Here is a 19,693-nt window from a genome sequence, read left to right as displayed (position 1 = left end):
TTTTTTTGACTTATTCTATTGATCTCAAATAGTATTTTCCGTGAAAAAATGATCACAAGTGCGTAGATAAAAAATGATTCTATTTATCATTTTTACACGTCAGATATTATATTAAATATAAATGATAAATGATAAATAAAATAATTTAATTAATTTTAAAACATAAAATAAAATAATAATATTTAAATATATAAAATATATTGCATAGAATGAAAAGTAACATTTTAAAAAAGACAAAACAATCACAAATTAAAATTATTAAAATCATTCACATTCGATGTCTCGAAGCACTGAATTTTCTGTAATTTAAGATTTATTATAAAGTTTTGATTAAAATACTTCTTACATCTAGATCTCTATTTTAGAAAAAATATTTAAGAAATGAATTTTGATTCTCCATATTTAAGAAACCACTATTTATTTTCTAAATTATTTTTTATCAATATTTTATTTTAATATATAAAATAAATTATTCTTTCAATTATATACACATTCTATTATACTCATATTTATTATAGTTTTAAATAATAATTTTAAAAATAATTTAAATAATTACAAAAATATAAAAAAATTAAAAATATTATCATACCCATAAAGAAATAATTTAAATTTTTATTTAATATATTTATTAGAGTAATAGTTTAAAACATAATAAAAAAATATTGAGTAATTAAGTTTATAAATAAAAGTGAGAAAAAAATAATAAAAAATATTATTTTAATAAAATAAAAAAAATATAGAGAATGAGATATACGAAATTTTTAAAAAATAGATAAAATTTTAAAAAATTTTATTTTTAATTAAATTATAAAAAATATTACGATGAACCTAATGTGAATGCTTGCCAAATTCAAAATGGGACCATAAAACATCCAATCATGTCCACCTCGTAAACTGTCCCCTTCATTTGAATAGCAGACTCTAGTTTGGACCACATAATTTTACTACTGGGTCCGTTTGGAGCATAAATTTATCTTAAAAAAACCATAGTACGCTATTCATTTTGGCGGCATCTTAACAGCCTCTTTTATCTTAATTTATTTTAAATCAATTATTATTAAAATTTAATATTTCTCAACCTTTTATAGAACAATTAAATCTATTTCATAGTAATTTAAGTTTAGAGATGAAATAAGATGATTTTAAATAAAAGTTAAATAAAATATTTTTATAATATTATTTTATAATATTATTTATGTTCTGAGATTTGAAAATATTAAATTAAGATTTGAAGAAATTAAATTATTTATTATATTTTATGTGAAAATTTGAAAAAGTTTTAATTAATAAGATGATATGCTTTTCAAATCCAAACGGATCTCAACCTATTTATATTTAAATACATCTTAATAGAACTTACAAGATATTACTATTTACATATCAACTCAGATCATTTGAGTTCATCTAGTATCCAAATGTAGCCTTCCTCCGACAATTTCTTGACCGTTCTACATGCATTCTTTCTGAGACAGAAATTGCAATACATAACAAAGCACCCGAAACTTTGAAAGGATGCAAGCCCTTCAGAATCCCAGTGTCACGTTCATAATCCTGGCAAATGTTATACGTATAGAGCCGGAATGTCAACATCAATGAGCACCATGCGGTTTGAAACCATCAATCCTGATCGACATTAATTCAATTATTTGAAAGTTCGTAGTTCAAATCCATTTAGTATTAGTGAACAGGATCTGGTGTGAACGTGGAGTTTTCATTACGACAATGACATGAAAAATGCAACTTTCTAGTTTAGTCAAAGAGAGTGAAGTGCCATCTGTCATCTAGGGTGGATGTTTTTAAACGGAGAGAGAAATGGAAACTTCATGTTCACACCAGATCCCGTTCAAAGAGGCACTCTATATAAATAGGTGATTGTGTTGCGTAATCTTTATACAATAGTGCTATATATCGTTTATTGTTATACAGGCTATCTTCTATGCTTAAAATAGCTATTTACAAGCAGTTTGCTTTTTCTGTTGTTTTGCTCCTCTCCCTGGTAATTAATTAAGCCCGCTTTATACCAACGGCGCCAAAGCCTTTTATTTCAAGTTTAATGCAACAATTGGATCATTATTCTGCTTTGTTGCATGTTTTCATTTGTTGCTAATTATCTAACTAAAACTAAATGATTAGATAGGGTCAAGCATGGCAGCTCGCATCCCCAATGATGATGAGTTGGGATGGGTGAAGAAGGATAATCGTCGTTTCCTCCATGCTGGTATCAGAGTTGGTAATCTTAATCGGACCATTAAGTATGTTTCTTAGCATATATATAATTCTTTAATGCAAGTTTAATTCTTTATATTCGAAAGTGTAAGTTTCCTTCCTTGATCAACAGGTTTTACACAGAGTCTCTTGGGATGAAGCTCCTAAGCCAGAAATACTTCCCAAAACAGAAGTACTCAAAAGCAGTTGTGGGGTTTGGCCCTCGAGACACTCATTTCGTTTTGGAGTTTACATGCAGTATGTCTCCTCGAACATTTCCCTACCTCAAACTTGTTTTTACGTTTAAATCAATAACTAATTTGGTGCTTGTTTTTATCATCCGCTAATAAACAGTTCATGGAGTTGAAAAATACGAAATTGGGACTGCCTTTGGACATATTGGAATTGCCACTCAGGATGTGAGTACTAACTGAAGTATAAGCATGAACAACTTTTAATTAATTTGTATCTTCAAAATCTGTCAATCTCTTAAATTCCTTAGATCTATGCAATGGTTGAAAACATTCGAGCAAAGGGTGGAGTGATCACTCGTGAACCAGGGACAGTGACAGGGCTCCCGGTCATCTACTCCTACGGCTTGGATCCTGATGGCTACACCTATGAGCTCGTCCAGAGTCCCCCAACTCCCGAGCCAATCAGTCATATAATGCTTCATGTCGCCGATCTTGATCATGCTATTAAGTTTTATGAAAAGGTATAGTACTGTTTTTCTCTTATTTTTCGTAATTAACTACCCAGAACCCTCATTTGTAATTTTGTAGTGACTGTTAAGAAGCAAAATGCGCATATACAGTGATATTAACTAATTTGCTAGGTTGCATTTGAATTATCTTGAATACATGTATACCAATTTAGCTCTGCTCTCAATCTAGCTTAATGTAGAGAACCATTTGCCTTGCATATTATCACTCTCCCATCGTATCTACATGTTCTTGCACAATGTTCCTTCACAGAAACTTATCTCATCTCATGTCTGATCTATTATCTGAATTCTGGATTCTTTTCCTCCACTTCTGGCAGGCATTGGGGATGAACCTACTGTTCCGGTATGATAGCCCACAAGAAAAGGTGATTTTCTACCCAAGACGTAATTAAACGTGCACCACACAATCACCATTTTTTGAAACAGACATTATTTAATCAATCTTTTCTGCCTCGCATGTACAGTACACCATTGGTATGGTGGCATATGGATCCAATCTAACTCAGACTACTGCTGTGGAATTGAAATATAATTATAATGTAACTGAGTATACGAGAGGAAACGGATATACTGAGGTGTGCTATATTCTATTTTATTCATTGAGCTTTGTTTTTCATGTTCACTAAAATAGCTATTTTCTGACGAGAATGAGACTTCTTTCCATCCCCAGCTTGCTATTGGTACCGATAATGTATACAAGAGTGCTGCAGCTGTTAAACTGGTTGCCAAAGAACTCGGAGGACAAATAATTCTACCACCAGGTCCAATTCCTCAAATCAACACCAAAATCACTTCTTTCGTTGATCCAGAAGGCTTTAAGACTGTGAGTTCTCAACTTTAATACATCTTCAAGCAATGGCTGCTTTACACAGTTCGCTTAGGCTTTGAGTTTCTAGTAATAAACATATAGTAATCAGAATTCTAAAAAAGATTGTGAGAAACACATCTCAAAAAATATTCCAAGAATCCTAAATACTTACATAAATTCTCATTTATCAAACATACCCTTGATTTTACAGGATTTAATGGACAATAAAGATTATCTCAAGGAGGTGCAGAAGAAAGAGTGATCAACCAAAATCTAGCATTTGGGTCATGCTTATTCCTTTCCATGCGGCATACCAACATCTAATTCTATTGCGCTTATGCTTTTGTATGTAGTAACACTAGTTACACAAATTTGGGCTGTGAAAAAATAATATTCTAAATATATTTTATTTAATTCTCAACTTTTATATAAAACTATTTCATTTCAATGCAAACAAGACCTTAGTGCAAAGACAAAACTATCAACAAACTAGCCAGTAATAGCAGTCCTGTTGAGATCGCCAAATTCAAGAAGGTACCATAAAAACATCCAATCATGCTAGAAAACTGTCCCTTGATTTGAATCACTGTAGCTGAACTCTAGTTTGGACCACGTAATTTTACCCTTAGTGATTCCTCCAACAACTTTTTGAATCCCTTCTCCGTGCATCCTTTCTGAGACAGAAATTGCAATGCAGAACAAAGCACCAATACTTTGAAAGGATATAAGCCCTTAAGAATCTCAGCGTCTCGATCATAATCCTGGCAACGTGAATTTCAACATCAAGAAAAATGGAATGAGTTTTCATATCCTCCACGATTCATAATTTTAGATTTTGTTTGGTTCATATAAGTAATGGTCAAAATTCAACAGAAAAGGTATACATACTACTAGCCCTAAATTGAAAAAATATTGTGAGCAACCTCACAACCACGTGCTACGTGAAGATGTACAATGAACATAAAATTTGTGTTTCATAAGAAGAAGATGCATTCAAGAAACATAAAAAAAGCTCATATTTTTTTATTGACACTGGGTGTCGGGAAACAATGTTCTAACTAATCCCAGGGGTGCACATGCTCTCGTCAACGAGTTTCCTACAAGTGCACATTGGGTAATTTAAAGGAAAAACTCCCCAGTCTGATGGCCTCTAGAGATTGTTCGCACAAAAAAAAAATAAAAAATAAAAAACCCTCATTTTTAGCCCCCTTAAACAAAATAAGGGGTACAAATATAAATAAAACACCCACCAGTATAATGATTTGAATCTACTTACCTTTTCTGTTACTACGACAACTGGCTTGGAACCAAACTTATCCTCAAGTTCTTCAAGTCTCCTTCTGATCAGGTCAACATCCTGCATTGATTAGCAACAAGAGTTATCAAGAATTTGCCATATGTCTGGAGCCTCCAAATCAGTGGTCAAGCAGACACTGAAAAAAAATAGAGAGTGCTAGAGCCACAAATAGATTACAATAAAGTAATCCCACAAATTGATATAGTTTCATCTGATCCATTAAATCTACTTTACAATAAAAGTAAGTTTATAATCTAATGGGTCACATTAAACCATGTCAGTTTGTGGGATTACTTTATATAATCCTTTTGTGACTAGAGTATTTTCCAAAAAAATAACAAAGAAAAGGAAGTTGCGGAAGAGGGGAAGGGTGGGAGGTTGAAACAACTGCCGTATACAGTCTTTGCCTACTTGATATTCAGTGTGTTTTAAATGGCAGAATGGAATAAGGTTGTACAGAAAGAGAGAATAGACGAGCACCTAGTACAAAGGTAGAACCACTACTTGACAAAGATCATAAATCATGGCAAAGATGAAGATAACTGTACCCTGGCTTGAAAGATGTGATGGTCACTGAAGTTGAGTCTATCAACAAAAGATGCTCCTATCTGCAGCAAGTTATCTCCCATTTAGAGACAAAGCAAAGATCAAACAAAGAGGAAAGAAGGGGTAAATGTAGAGAGCAACAACGATGCCACATAATCTGTATCTGGACAAGAAGATGACATGTACGAGGCTCCTCAGGATCTCAAGAATCCATTTTGAAATGAAAGTGAGATAAATGAAAGGGAGGCCTAGTACCTTCTCTATCGCATTTACAAAAGCATTTGCAGAACCAATGGCAGACACACATAATATGATGGCATTACACAAAGCTCCCAGGGGTAGTTTGGAATTAATATTTGACACTTCAAAAAAGTTCAAGGGAGTCATTCTAGTGTAGAAAATAGGGAGGGATTCTTTAACTTCTCGAATCATAAGCTCTGCATCTTTGAGACCTTGTTCTGAAACCTGTGTGATACCCAACAATAAATTTCAAATCAATGTAAATATCTACTGGCTCTGGAAACACACAATCTAAACTGTGTAAACCAAAGAGACTGAGCAACCAATACCTAAGCATATGCTCACCACAAAACAGTCCGTTGAAGCATAAAAGATAACTTAAAATGGAAAAATTGAAAAAGGGCAGTCTTGTATACCATGTCAGCATGATGGATGACAGCAACATCAGCCCGTTTGAGCGCAGTCAATGGCTCCCTTAAGGGTCCAAGTGGGAGTAAATGACAGCAGCCCCACAGCACTAATCCATTGACCATTACGACCTCCAGATCATGGTGCAAGCTCCAGTGCTGTTTTCCATATCAATAACATAAACTATCAGCATAGAAACCCTACGAGCAAAAAATCTGGGTTTCAAGAGTTCTTCGCTAAAATTGAAATATTAACCAACATATTCACTATGCCATCACGTTGAGAACCAAAATAATGTTAAAATTATGCCTTGTTTTATACATACATATATATATAAAAGAAGCATTTTTTGAGCTAGAGCTTATTGACAGTATTAGTTACATATAACATATGATAAAAATAGTTACTGGAGAAAATAATGTGGGACGGGACATTTCCATAGATGATGGCTGCATTCCAACATTGGAAAAGAAACAAAAAGCACAACTCAATACCTGCATTCCATCATCTAGAATTACAGCACCAACTTTTTCTGAATTAAGATGACTTTCCACTTTGTTGAGGCGAAGTCTCTGATAGGATGTACTACTACGAGGATCAACGTAACCATATTTTTCAAAATAAGCAGCAGCAACAGCTGCCCGGTTTGCGCCCACACCAATCTTTGCAGGTCCCCCGAGTAGATGCCTTCCAAGCATTCTAGCTTCATCCCCACCAGCATAACCCTGCAAGGGAAATTATATCAGTAAGCCTCACAATTGCCAAATGCCAGTCAAGCATACTTCGACAATAGTTTTTAGGCCTGATTCATATGAAAGAGCAATCTATTTTCTCTATCCTTTCTAACTTCTGGAAAAGACAAAAGAATGTTTACGAAAAGAAATTACTCAAGAGGGCCATTATACTTTAGAATTGTATAGAATCCACTATGCCTGCCAGCTTACATGGAGACTGCTATGCCAAGTCTATTGTTGAAATATCAGAGAATTTCTACATGCATCAGGGAGCATTTTGCTGTAAGTATTTTTGGGAGCCATACGGATCTTAACCATTCATACCTGTGTTTGTTAAAATATCCGAGGATTTCCACAAGCATCATGGACCATTTCGCAGGCAGTATTTTTGGGATATTGGGAACAATACGGATCTTGACCATTCATATCTGTGGGTTCCACGTAAGGACGTGCCAGGCATGAATTGCTAGGAAGGTTCTTATGCGAGACAGTAGACAAGGTCATAGTTTTGTTTTTTTCCCCCATACCTACAGCAAAAGCCTCCAAGTAGATGGAACACAATAGCTCGTTTTGTCAATACGTTATGAATTAATGCGACTTCAAATGTTGTAGTCTCTTAAACAGTCTCTTTAGTCCATCAATGCTAGACGACATTGGGACATCAATGAGTTACCTCATCCCTGTCTTTTTTCTTTGTCGTGAACGGGATACCACAGTGCTGTTGCAGTATTGTCGTACAACTTTAACATAATTCAACGTAGCCTAAACAAACTGGACCCGTTCACCGTTCACGTTCCACTAAGGTCGAAAATAACGCCAAATATCAAAAGCAGCCATTTTCGAGGGCATATCAATTGACATCATAGACTTCCTATGAAACTTCCTCGACTCATCTCACCTCTTTCCTCCTCTCTTGGCGGGTACGCGTTCCTGTGCGTTTGTGTATGTTTTCTTTCTATTTCCTGGAATCGGACTCATTTTCAAATGACATTGACGCGGTAATTTAATAGTTTGAAAAACCGCACTTACTCTGCTGAGAACATTTTCAGCGAAAAAAACTAAATTAGCCTCACTATTGAAAATCTAAAAACGCCAATCATATTATTACAAGAAAATGGAAAAGAAATGAAAAGGAAACTCGTGTTACCCGAGTGAGAATGAGAGGTGAAATTCCAGAGTCAACTAACCAGCGAGCAATGAACTCCACCATGGGTGTCTTCCCATTGCCTCCCCAAGTCAAATTCCCGACACTAATAACAGGCACCGGCAACCTCGAACCCAATATATATAAAGAGTATATAAAAGATGGAATATTTGAATTGAGTTTAACAAAATTGAACAAAAGCAGTTCTTGAGAGTTGAGACCACATTACGGTAAATTAAACTAAACAAAAATCAAGCCAGAGCAGAACTTGGAACAACAGTGGGAGCTTGTTCGTAGTGAAAGTTGAGGGAAAAAAATTAAGAAATATTCAAGCCTGCGTTTTTTCTGTATTAAACAAATGGGGAACCCAATAAAAAAAATTAAAAATTCACATGCTAATTTGTTGCTGAAAGAATGTAGGAAAAGGAGGCATCCCACCATCGCATAACTTGGGCTCCGAAATTTTAAAAGAAGAAAAGTTCTACAAAACCAAACTCCGTTGCCTTGATTTAGTTGGAGGCTTGGAGCTATCCTTTTTCCTTTTTCTTTTTCTTTTTTCTCTTCTTTAGAGCCGGAAACACAGAGGCTAATTTTCTTTTTTATTCTTGCAGCAAAATTGAGTGAGAAACGAAGGGGGTGGTGGGTCCTACCTGTGCTTGCGGAAGATGCCCAAGTGGTAGAGATAGTGGCGGAGAGACAGAGCAAGTCTGTAGAGAGATGAGGCGAATGAGAGGACTGGGATGAGAGAGCGTTGGAGTGGAGAGAGCTTCGTGTGGTTCCGAGAGTAAGCGATCTCGATCACCAGCACTCTCAGTTTCTCCATGGGTAGACTGGAGAGAGTATCAGACTACGAGAAAAGAGGCGGATAAACGGGGAAAGAGCTGAATCAGCTGACGTGGAGCTGGAATTCAGTGGGTTGCGTGCCCAGCATAAGTACACGTAGCACGGGCTCGCTTGAGCATGGCTCTATTTAAAAATAAAAATAATTTATACATAATCTAAATAGATAAATCAACCGTAAAATATTAAAAAAAAGGAATAATAATAGACATAGTTACGAAGTTTATAAATATTTTATAATTATTTTAAAACATAGTGAATTTTATTATTAAAAACTTAAAATTTTTTATATACATTCTATATTTATTTATCTTTTAAATATTATGTAGTGCTTATTACTTACGTACCGTAAATATTATTTTTTGTATAAAATAAATATATCTCATATTTAAAAATTCTAAAAATAAATTATTATTTTTTAAAATAATCAATATTTTAATTTTTTATAAAATAATTATACAAAATTTATGTATTTAAATTTTATATGATAATTATACCCGAGGTTACTTATTTAAAAGATAAAATTTTAAAAAATAAAGGCGTCAGGGGCAGGAGATAGATTTCCACGACATGGAGTCTTCAATGGCAAATCGCACGCATAGGGAGAAATGTTACAAGTTTTATACCATACACTCCGACATAATTAATATATGATTTGACGCTTTCATATTTATTTTTAAACACACATATATTTTATCATTAAAATAAAATATTAAAAATAATAAATTACATATTAATTAAATAAATATGTATAACGTAAAACTTCTATAAATAATTTATCTAATTGTTATTATACTCATGCCTGTGTGGAAATAAAATCCTAGATATGCACTATGATAATCATAACCTTTTAATACTCAATAATTTCTTGGTAAGGGAAACCGTTACTTTAGAATATTATGATTAAGGGGAGTGCTACGGCCACCGTTGTGGGAGTTTTCGCTTGTGTTTTTTTTTTTATATTATTTTTTTAATGTTTTTAAATATTTAAAAAAATATAAAAAAATCATAATAATATTAAAAAAATTTACTTAATCACTAAGAAAAAAAATTTGGGAGCAGTAGCTCCCAGCGGGGGATCTAGCATTTTTCTATGATTAAAGTTTTATGAGTTTTATTATATGTAATCAATTTTATATATTTTATTAATGTGATTAATTAAAATAATTTTTTATATTAAAAAATAATAATATAGATAATTATATTAATAAAATACGTAAAAAAATAGATATAAATAATTCCATATAAAATTTTTAAAACTTTATTACAAGCCAAACTCGTTGACATTCGACGACAGCTAGGGGCAGTAGAGCAATCTCTCTCCTACGAATTATGTTTCTTCGAATTTAGACAAGTTGTCCGCAACTTGATTGACTTCACAATTTGCACGTTTGAAAGAGAATTTGTAGATCATGTTCTAAAGCTATAAAAACTTTATCAAGCAAAGTTGTAAGAAACCATGGCACGTATCCTCCTCCTTCAACAACCCACTCCATTACCGCATTCGAAGCTATTCTCAATGCACTACTTTAAAACTGTCTATTGTTGATCTAATTTTTATTGATTATTTGTCCTTTCAAATGATATTTAATATTTATAGTATTAGATTGTGTAATTTTTACATATTTTTATTTTAAGTATGGAAATCTAAAATTCATATAAAAAAAATCGTTTTTTTTAATTGTAAACTTCATTATTTTTTCTAATGATATACGAGGACTACACACTGAATTATATTTAGCATTATCCTTCCCCATAAATGTGCAAAGAAATTGTTAGAAAAACTCTCTATCATTTCTTATAAGCTTTCATCTCCCGCTGAGTCTCAAATTTTTCAAACAACACGCATCTCGTTTGCTTTTACAAGTTATCTCATTTAATTTAATTATTATAATTTTTTTAATTTTTAAATAAAATATAATAAATAATTTAAAATTTTAAAATAATAATTATATTTAAATAATATTTTATTTAATTTTTAATTTTTATTTCGCATCATCTCATTTGTACGATGAAACCACCCTTAATCGTGGTTGAAATTTGCCCTCCCCTTCTTTGGTAATTGGTACGAATCAATACAATATTTTATTAGTATTGGATACATTGAAAAGGTGAGAAGCACGTTATTAATTTAAAGTCCATTCTTACCCTTTCTGTGATGTAAGATTACACTAGCTTAAACGCGAAGAACTTTTTTTTTTTTTTTTTTAAGCAAGTTAACATCATTAAATTATAAAAGATAATACATGAGGAGGGAGTGAGGTTCCTCAACAAATAATAAATAATAGTACGAAATGGTGGAAAAAGAAAAAAAAAAAAAGATTTATTAGGAATCAATGTCTTGGTCCCTACTCATGTCCTATGAAAAGATACAATATTATAAAAAAACAGATAAAGACTACCGCTAGAAGTGGTGGAACCTCCATTAGAAGTGAAAAAGATGACGGGTACACCGTCTGTGACGCCCCCAAATTCTGTTTGGGATCGGACGGACATTTGAAGCATCGAGACATGCAACACAAGGTTACATGCCCCCGTTCATGACATATAAGATGCAATGTTCCTAACATGCATCTAACATTATGCAATATTCGCAGCGGATAATTTTTTTCTTTAGCAATACTATGCACCAAATTGAAAATATCCCAAATGCTTAAAACATACTTCATACATAAAGACCCATTGAATAGATCACAACACTGGTCCAAAATGATTATGATCCAAAAAGTACTAAAGATGTAACTCCATTGTATAAGTAGTAATTTACGTTAACTACTATATTAACATTGACGTCGTGTCGTCGCTTAGTCAACTGTGTCTAGTTGATCAGCTTCTGATTCTCCTTCAGGTCCTGTAACAAGATCTACCATTCGGGGGGAATGGTAGTTGGGACTACCAAAGTGAGATTTGATTACAAATCTCAGTAAGTTAACAAAAAACTTCCACACAAGCTAATGATGCATGCATGACAGTAAAAGCATAAATGCATAATCAAATTCATAAGTAATTAAAGCATAACTTGGCGTACAACATAGCATAATTGACATAACTTAAATTGAAACATGAACTGAACTTAACTTGACATGAACTTGATCTGAAACTTGACTTAACATGAAAAATACATACTCCACAGTTGTTGTGGCCTCATGTATTCTACGTGTAAATACATACTCCACAGTTGTTGTGGTCCCATGTATTCTACACAAACTTGACTTAACATGAAAAATACATACTTCACAGTTGTTGTGGCCCCATGTATTCTACGTGTAAATACATACTCCAAAGTTGTTGTGGCCCCATGTATTTTACGAAAACTTATTCTTTAACTGCTTAAATACATACTCCACAGTTGTTGTGGCCGCATGTATTCTACGTGTTACAATTGCTGTGTATCACGTAGTGTATGCGTTACAATTGTTGTGACCCCATACATAAGTAATCAAAATGAAACATGACTGGAATACGAAATGACTGAAATCCTGACGTAACATAACGTGACTTGAATATAACTTGAAATACATGACCAACTTGAGATAGAAATATTTCGTAACATTGCATAACATATAATAGACAACATATTTAACATGACATACTTGCAACAGTGAATATTACATGACTTGACATACATGTAATATATGGCATACTTAGCATGACGTACTTGTAAGGTACAGTAATACATTACAGAATATATTATGTAACAGATAAAATTGACGACAGGATAAATTCTATATAATAGACAATTACGTGATAACTTGGCATGGCATGACATATATGATAACACACATACATGCACTGTAATTCCTTTACTTAGCACACATACACAGTAGACTGCTAGTAAGTTAAAAACTAACTTACCTCGATCTCCGCGTTTCTTATAAAACTTCAAGTGCGACCACAAGAAACTGTAATTAGTGATTCTAAAAGTTAGAACTAAATCACTAATAATTTGAAATATGGAAAATACTAACTTAAAGAGTAAAATTTTTTACTCTTTACATGTGGGAAAATGACTGTTTTACCCATAACTTAAGGATTTTGCATACTAACTCCAAAAGTTTTCAAAATTTACATTCCTCATGTAAATTTTGTCCTAAACTTAAATACCAACTCAGAAAAATTTAAAACAAAATACAACTATGAAGAACACACTATGGTCGAAACATCCATAGGCCATTTCCCTTGATTTTTGTTGCAATTCCTTCTAATTTCAAAACTCATGCTTAAACCAAAATTTTGCAACAAACATCTTTCAATCCTAAGTTCAAAACCATACTTAAAACATCCATTTAGAAAAAGCTAATAATTAACACCAAACTTTTTTTTTTGTAAAAAGATCTAAGCACTTGAATCACAAGTTTTGACCTTAAATCAAAACATCTCTAAGAATTTCAAAAATCAAATCTTACTTCTAACATATTCATAATATCATCCTAACATCAACCATGCTTTAAATTATCAAACTAAAGTCACCAAAATCACAAAATAACATTTGGAGTTTTTGGCTTTACACTTAGTCCAAAAACAGAAACTTTTTCCTCAACTAGTTTTGATAAATCTCTTGATCTATGACTTATAAATATATGATCTTCAAACCAAACCATCACATATTTTAAAAAGATGTCCTGAAACATATATAAGCTTCTAATTCAAGATCACATGGTTAGAAATTAACCAAAACATAAATTTAGCCAAGAATATCCACACTTTGGCTTATTTGAATATCTCTTTGCATAAAATTTCATATCTTTGAAACTAACATCAAATATCTTTAAAATAATAATATAAAATGTATATAAGATGCTTAGAATCCTCCAATAAAATTATCAAAGTCATTGGAATAGGTTTAGACCACCAAAGAGTTAAACTTTCTCAAAACAGAAACTGTTTTTCTTCTTCCAATTTCTAAGTTTCTAAATTTAAGAAAATCTTTCATCAAAACCTTTAATCATGCAAAAATCCTCAACCAATAGTCACATATACATGTTAACAATACTCCATAAAAATTTCGGACCAATATCTATCCATTAGCTTGGTCAAAAACTCCAAACTATAACATATTCTCCAGTTTATCTCCCAGAATAACCTTTCTATAGTTTACACAATATTTGACTGACCAAATGATTTTCAAATGGGGCAAATAAGATATCCATGTAAACTAGACTAAAAAAGAAACAACTTATATGAAGGAGACTTTATGATAAAACACTTACAAAAACTTCGAAATGGGTATGCAAAAGACCTCCTAAAAGCTGTCCGAGAGAGAGTGTTTGATATTCTTTCAATGGAAAGTGTAAATGAAGATAATTTCGTGGGGAAAGGTGGCTGAAGATACTTATGGATGAGATATGGAAGAGATGAGGCTGGAGTTGAGAGTTGAGTGTAGTTTTCTCCTACCCAAAATATCTATAAAAGATTATCTCATAATATTCTATCCAATAGTATCTACAAAAAATCAACTTAAAATATTTTTATCTAATAATATCTATAAAAATCAACTTAAAATATTTTTACCCAATAATATTCATGAAAATTACCTCAAGATATTTTTTTTTATCCAATAATATCTACAGTTTTGAACAGACGTTTTGTCCGAAAATATGAAAAAATGTTATTGCGCCATAAGATTTTAAATAACCCTCCGAGTCTAATGGCACAAACCATAATACATTTTGACACTTCTAACTATCTCCAATAATCAAAAACACACTTCTGATACCATAGTAAATAATAACATTAACTATGTAGTTAGACAAAAACCTATACGATTAATGGATTCGTGAAAACTTATGGGGTTTTCACGAGGTTCATAAACTTAATAGAAATTTCACAATTGAATTTCTAGCGGCCTGTTACACCGTCACTTATTGCCAATAAATGCTTTTTGGCAACCCCTCTTGCATGATCACTAATTAGAGAAAGCAGTAATATATAGCAGCTTGAATCTAAGCTAAGTCACTAGTGAAGGGCCGCAATTGGTGGCGGCGACACATGCAAGACATGCGCCACCTGAGGAGGTGAATGGACTATAAGACCTGAAGGGTCACCTCTGAGACTGGTAGAGCCGCACATGGCTTTAAAATACGCTCTAGGATGCGACTACATGTGGGAGACATGCACGGCAAGTGCTGCTCGTGTAGTTAACGCTTTGAGCCAAATGATGGATTTCTTCCTCGAGGTTGAAAATGGGCGGTTGGAAAGACGAAAAAGTGGGCTCGTGTTGTTCAGAGGTAACAAGAGAGTAGTAGATCAGCAAGATTCGGCATTATAGTGAAAAAGCTACAAAGACAACTAAGAAAATAAACAAAAATAGTAAAGGAGCCACGGTGGCTGGCGAATATGGGAGGTGGGTGGAGTCGAAGCATCAACCCCCCTCCCCCTGGTGAATGAAAATGTTTTCTGGAAGAGGCGATGGACACACTGGAGAGAAAACGATGAGTGTAGACATGATTGAAAAACTTTCTCTTTGCTTAAAAAAAGAAAGAAAGAAAGAAGAATGGAAAGATAAAAACAGGTTGAGAATGACATTTTGATTCTTTCCTCAAGTTTTGTAACCATTTTGATTCTTTCCTCAAGTTTTGTAACCATTTTGATTCTTTTCTAGTTTCTAGAATATTGTACTCACTATGTATAAATATCCATGTACATGCAATGCAATATAAGATAGAATTTGAGAGGAAATGATATTTTGTTATGGTATGAAAGCGATTTGACTAACATCTCTTGATCCATTAATCTATCTTCAAACCTCCCTCCCCCACCTCTCACACTCACTCCCATCTTGTCTCTACTAAACCTACTACCAAAAATTATCCTGCATGTTCAGATTTTGGCCTATCTCTGGGGCTAAGAGCTGTACCACTACGTCAATGGCTCTTTCCTGGTGGCTATTGTGTATTTTTAGGACTCAGCACAAGTTAATAAAATTATGAGAACAATACAAAAAAACTTATAAATAGCATTTATTTGTAAATGAAAAATATTATAACAACATTTTAAAATAATTTAAGGTCACATATAATAGATAATTAAAAACATTGGTCTCGTTTGGTTATGTAGTTAAGATGAGATATTTTGTTAAAAGTTAAATAAAATGTTATTATAATATAAATTCTTATTTTGAGATTTGAAAATTTTAAATTGTTTATTATATTTTATATAAAAAATTATAATAATTATAAAATTTTGTTACGTATAAGCGAATTTGTATATTAATACTGTTATTTTTTTATTTAAAATTTAAATTGATATTATTTTTATTAAAATTTGATTTTTTTATTAATTATTTTGGATGAGTGTGTATATTAATAAGTAGAATTTATTATAATTAAAATTTTTAAAATAAAATGAAATAAAATAAAGTTTTAATTATTAGGGCAACTAGTTATTGTTGGGGCCAACAACTAGCGGGGACCACGCGGAGCTGCCTATGAATTTCAGGGTATTGTTAGTCGGGTCGTAGTCCCAAGAAATTTTGGGATCATTGCTGGCTTGCTTGAACACGTTATTGATTCTCCACCTTCAGATCATCGTGGACCCGCCATTGTTGCGTCAGAGTCTTATCGTAGCCGTTGATAGTCTCTGTACGGAGCACTAACAACAAAATATAATAAGTTAAAACGAAAAAGAGAAAATAAAAGTGAAGCAATTTATCGGAAAAAAAGAGGGGAAAAGCAGGTTGAAAGTTAAAATGACTAATGAACCCCTTTACACTGGTCGTGCAAAAGTGGGCTCTTTGGTCAAACTACTGGGCATTTAGGTCGCGGTAGTCTCCAATCAGCGGACTTTGTACAATGTGGAAGGCTTATTCCACGAGTTTTGATGCGCGTGGTGAACATACTCTACGGGTCTCCTGCTGCCGTGAATCTTGACATTCTGTCTGGTTGCAGAGAATCGAGTCAATCGAATCGACCTTGGCCATGTAATGACAATTAAGAGCATCCACGTTAGTTTATATATAGAGTTCTTCTATGGAGCAGTTATTGTAGCTGTGCACACGTTATACACTGTGTGGTTGCTTCTGGTGTTATGCTTATTTTACTTTATTTTTTTTTTAAACCAAAACGTATGGTTTCCATTTTCATCTCATTCAAATTCTTCTCACGAAACAGAGCCCTCCCTCGACAGTAAGCCATTTCAGCTTCCTCTACCCACCGCCTCCTAGCGACACCATCTCCCTCGTTAAGCAAATGAGATTTAAATCTTGCAAAATCCACAATCTTTCCTTTGGTCTGCTTCCTCGTAGGTAAACTTTTGTCCCATGAATATTTCTTCACACAAATACCGGCTCCAAGCGAAACAAATAGACAAGAAAAAATAAAGAAATCTTGTGCTTCACGCATAGTTTTCTTCTTTTCTCAATGAACTAAAACTTCACTTCTTTTACAGCTCCATACTTTTTTTTTTTTTTTCGTGTTGCCTTCTGGATCGATGGTCATGTGAGGTTTGGTCTCTTCTATGGAAACCCACTTCCAAGTCTAAGAAATATCCGACTTTTTTTTCTTTTATCTTTACTGTACTTGCTTTGCTTTTTACTTCGATATTTTAATAAAACCAATTTGAATCCTCTAAATCCCATTCCGTTCAAATTGCAAAACCTATTTTTCAAATTCCACTAGCACAACACTTTCAATCTCTCTACCAAACAACGATTCCCTAATTCCTGAAAAAGATCAAAATTTGAGAAAAAACCAATAATTTCATATCAAATTTTGGTCTTTTTCCTAATCTTGAAGGCTATGGTGTGGTGGGCTTTGATTTGATAGCTGTCAAAGAAGACGAGGGGCTGTGCGTTTTAGGGTGGGGGGAATGACTGAGGGAGATTTTGAGACTTGAGTGCTGAGAGATGAGAGTGTTTTCAAACCGGATCAAAATTTTAGTGAACCCACTGTCCAAGTAATGTGTGCAATGGCTTCACTGAAACAGTGGCTTCCGTGAAGAAATTTTCTTATGTATATACGTACACATGTAAAATCACATTTTTTGGAAATCTAATTTGTCATATAAGTAAAATTTTCACATTCACTTATGTAAATTTGGAACAAAATAATAATAAAATATTATCATTTTATTATTTTTTTTTACTTTTTTTTAATAGGGTTTGATCTTCAAATATGTAAAATATTTGAGTAAAATATTTTTTGAGAAGTGAATAAGTAAAATATGTAGTAAAATATGTAAAGGTAAAATATGTAGAAAGAGAGTGAGAGGAGGGAAAAAGAATGAATAAAATATGTCTTGGAGAGTGAATAGTAGATCTTCAAACATGTAAAGGTATTGTTCATAATTATGCAAATATTTAAAGATACATAATCTAATATAAATAAATTTAAGCTCATATTATGCAAATATAACTTTGCATATGCATGTGCATAGACCAATATAGATGTTCTAAGCCTCATTTATTTTGAACGAATTGAGAATGATATTATTAAAATATATATTTTTATTATTTTTTTGGTTTTAATATTTAAGAAATTCAAATTATTTATTTTATTTTATATACAAATTTTAAATATTATAATAATTAAATAAAAAAAAAGAGAAAAATTATAAAAACAAACTAGAGCCTGGTCATTCCAGAACAACTTATCTGGCCACGTAATCACAATTATGCACGCACGAGTCAGAAAATTTGAAGTTCTTTGAATTTGAGTGCTTGAGAAAACAGGTGAGTAAAATATTAATAATTACCAAATTAATTTTAAAGAATTGTGACACACTTATGGCTAACTTTTACAGTAAAAAATTGGAGGATAAGATTAAAGTCTCGTTTGCTTTTATAAAATTTTTTATTTTATTTTATTTAATTATTATAATTTTTTAAAATTTTTATATAAAATAAAATAAATAATTTAACTTTTTAAAATTTTAATATAAAAAATAAATTTAAAATAATATATTCTAATAATATTTTATTCAACTTTTAATTTTAATATCAACTCATATATAAAAACAGATAAGGCTTGAGATAAATGATAATTACAGTTGTGATTATATAAATATTGTGCAATCATTTAAAAAAATAAATAAATATGAAATTCATATAAAAAAATAAACTTTTTAAAAATAGACTCTACTATTTTTCAAAACGACTATACGATAATTGTACATTCTAAGACTACAAATAACATTATACATATTTTAAAAAAATAATGACATAGGATGCCCTTCTTATACATTTTTAAAATATTATAAATATAAAAATTGTATATCTTTCGTTTTCTATGTTAAAATATAATTATCTAAGATATTATAAAAAAATATTATAAATATATCATTTTCTAAGTTAAATTAGATGGTGAAATATATTTTCAAAGTATTAATTTATTAAAAATTTTATAAAGATTTATTTTTATATATTATTTATATATTTTATTTGTATATTTGACTGTATTATTATTTTTTAATAACTCTTAATTTATATTTAGTATTATTAAAAAATTACGGACACGCAATATATATCAACGGAGGAAAGACAGTTCCTAACTTCCTACTTCCTGCGGCATGGGGAAAATGGTATATGGATGATGGATCGAATGGTTGTGTAAAATTACCATGACTTGTCATTATTGCCCTTTTTTTGTAATCGCGTGTGTGAGACACGCGCAATATCTTACAATTGAAGAATGTATCCACACGATATAGACAAAAGCAAAAGAGCGTCAGCAGCGAGCGACGGGCATCAGGCAAAGGGACACGCAAGCCCGCAAGGGAAATGGGCAGCACCATACGCCGTATTTTCTAGCCA

At 32.2% G+C, this 19,693-nt stretch overlaps 2 protein-coding genes across 8 annotated transcripts; one reads left to right on the top strand and one right to left on the bottom strand.

The window, feature by feature from the left end:
• The first annotated feature begins 1,887 nt into the window (after positions 1–1,887).
• Positions 1,888–4,158, top strand: LOC122289934 (lactoylglutathione lyase GLX1-like). 2 transcript variants are annotated; one of them, XM_043097369.1, is made up of 9 exons: positions 1,888–1,996; positions 2,134–2,252; positions 2,339–2,463; positions 2,560–2,624; positions 2,708–2,920; positions 3,247–3,294; positions 3,394–3,504; positions 3,600–3,752; positions 3,949–4,158. In XM_043097369.1, the coding sequence occupies exons 1-9, from the start codon at positions 1,937–1,939 to the stop codon at positions 3,997–3,999; spliced, it is 945 nt and encodes a 314-aa protein (XP_042953303.1). In that variant the 5' UTR covers positions 1,888–1,936; the 3' UTR covers positions 4,000–4,158. The 2 variants fall into 2 exon arrangements, with proteins under 2 accessions (XP_042953303.1, XP_042953304.1); XM_043097370.1 differs by having other exon boundaries at positions 1,891–1,996; positions 2,138–2,252.
• LOC122289933 (probable tetraacyldisaccharide 4'-kinase, mitochondrial) lies at positions 3,498–9,011 on the bottom strand. Of its 6 annotated transcripts, none has more exons than XR_006236257.1 (9): positions 8,757–9,007; positions 8,110–8,233; positions 6,723–6,953; positions 6,237–6,386; positions 5,836–6,045; positions 5,583–5,642; positions 5,014–5,094; positions 4,276–4,498; positions 3,498–3,821 (listed from the first exon to the last, which is right to left on the bottom strand). XR_006236257.1 is itself a non-coding variant. In XM_043097366.1 (9 exons), the coding sequence occupies exons 1-9, from the start codon at positions 8,927–8,929 to the stop codon at positions 3,794–3,796; spliced, it is 1,185 nt and encodes a 394-aa protein (XP_042953300.1). In that variant the 5' UTR covers positions 8,930–9,008; the 3' UTR covers positions 3,498–3,793. The 6 variants fall into 6 exon arrangements, 4 of the variants coding, with proteins under 4 accessions (XP_042953300.1, XP_042953301.1, XP_042953299.1 ...); XR_006236258.1 differs by having other exon boundaries at positions 3,498–3,811; XM_043097366.1 differs by having other exon boundaries at positions 3,498–3,811; positions 4,361–4,498; positions 8,757–9,008.
• Between the last annotated feature and the right edge of the window lie 10,682 nt (positions 9,012–19,693).

The sequence above is a fragment of the Carya illinoinensis genome, chromosome 12 (genome assembly GCF_018687715.1).
Source record: "Carya illinoinensis cultivar Pawnee chromosome 12, C.illinoinensisPawnee_v1, whole genome shotgun sequence".
NCBI classification, from domain to species: Eukaryota; Viridiplantae; Streptophyta; class Magnoliopsida; order Fagales; family Juglandaceae; genus Carya; species Carya illinoinensis.
This window is presented reverse-complemented; position numbering and strand designations above follow the sequence as displayed.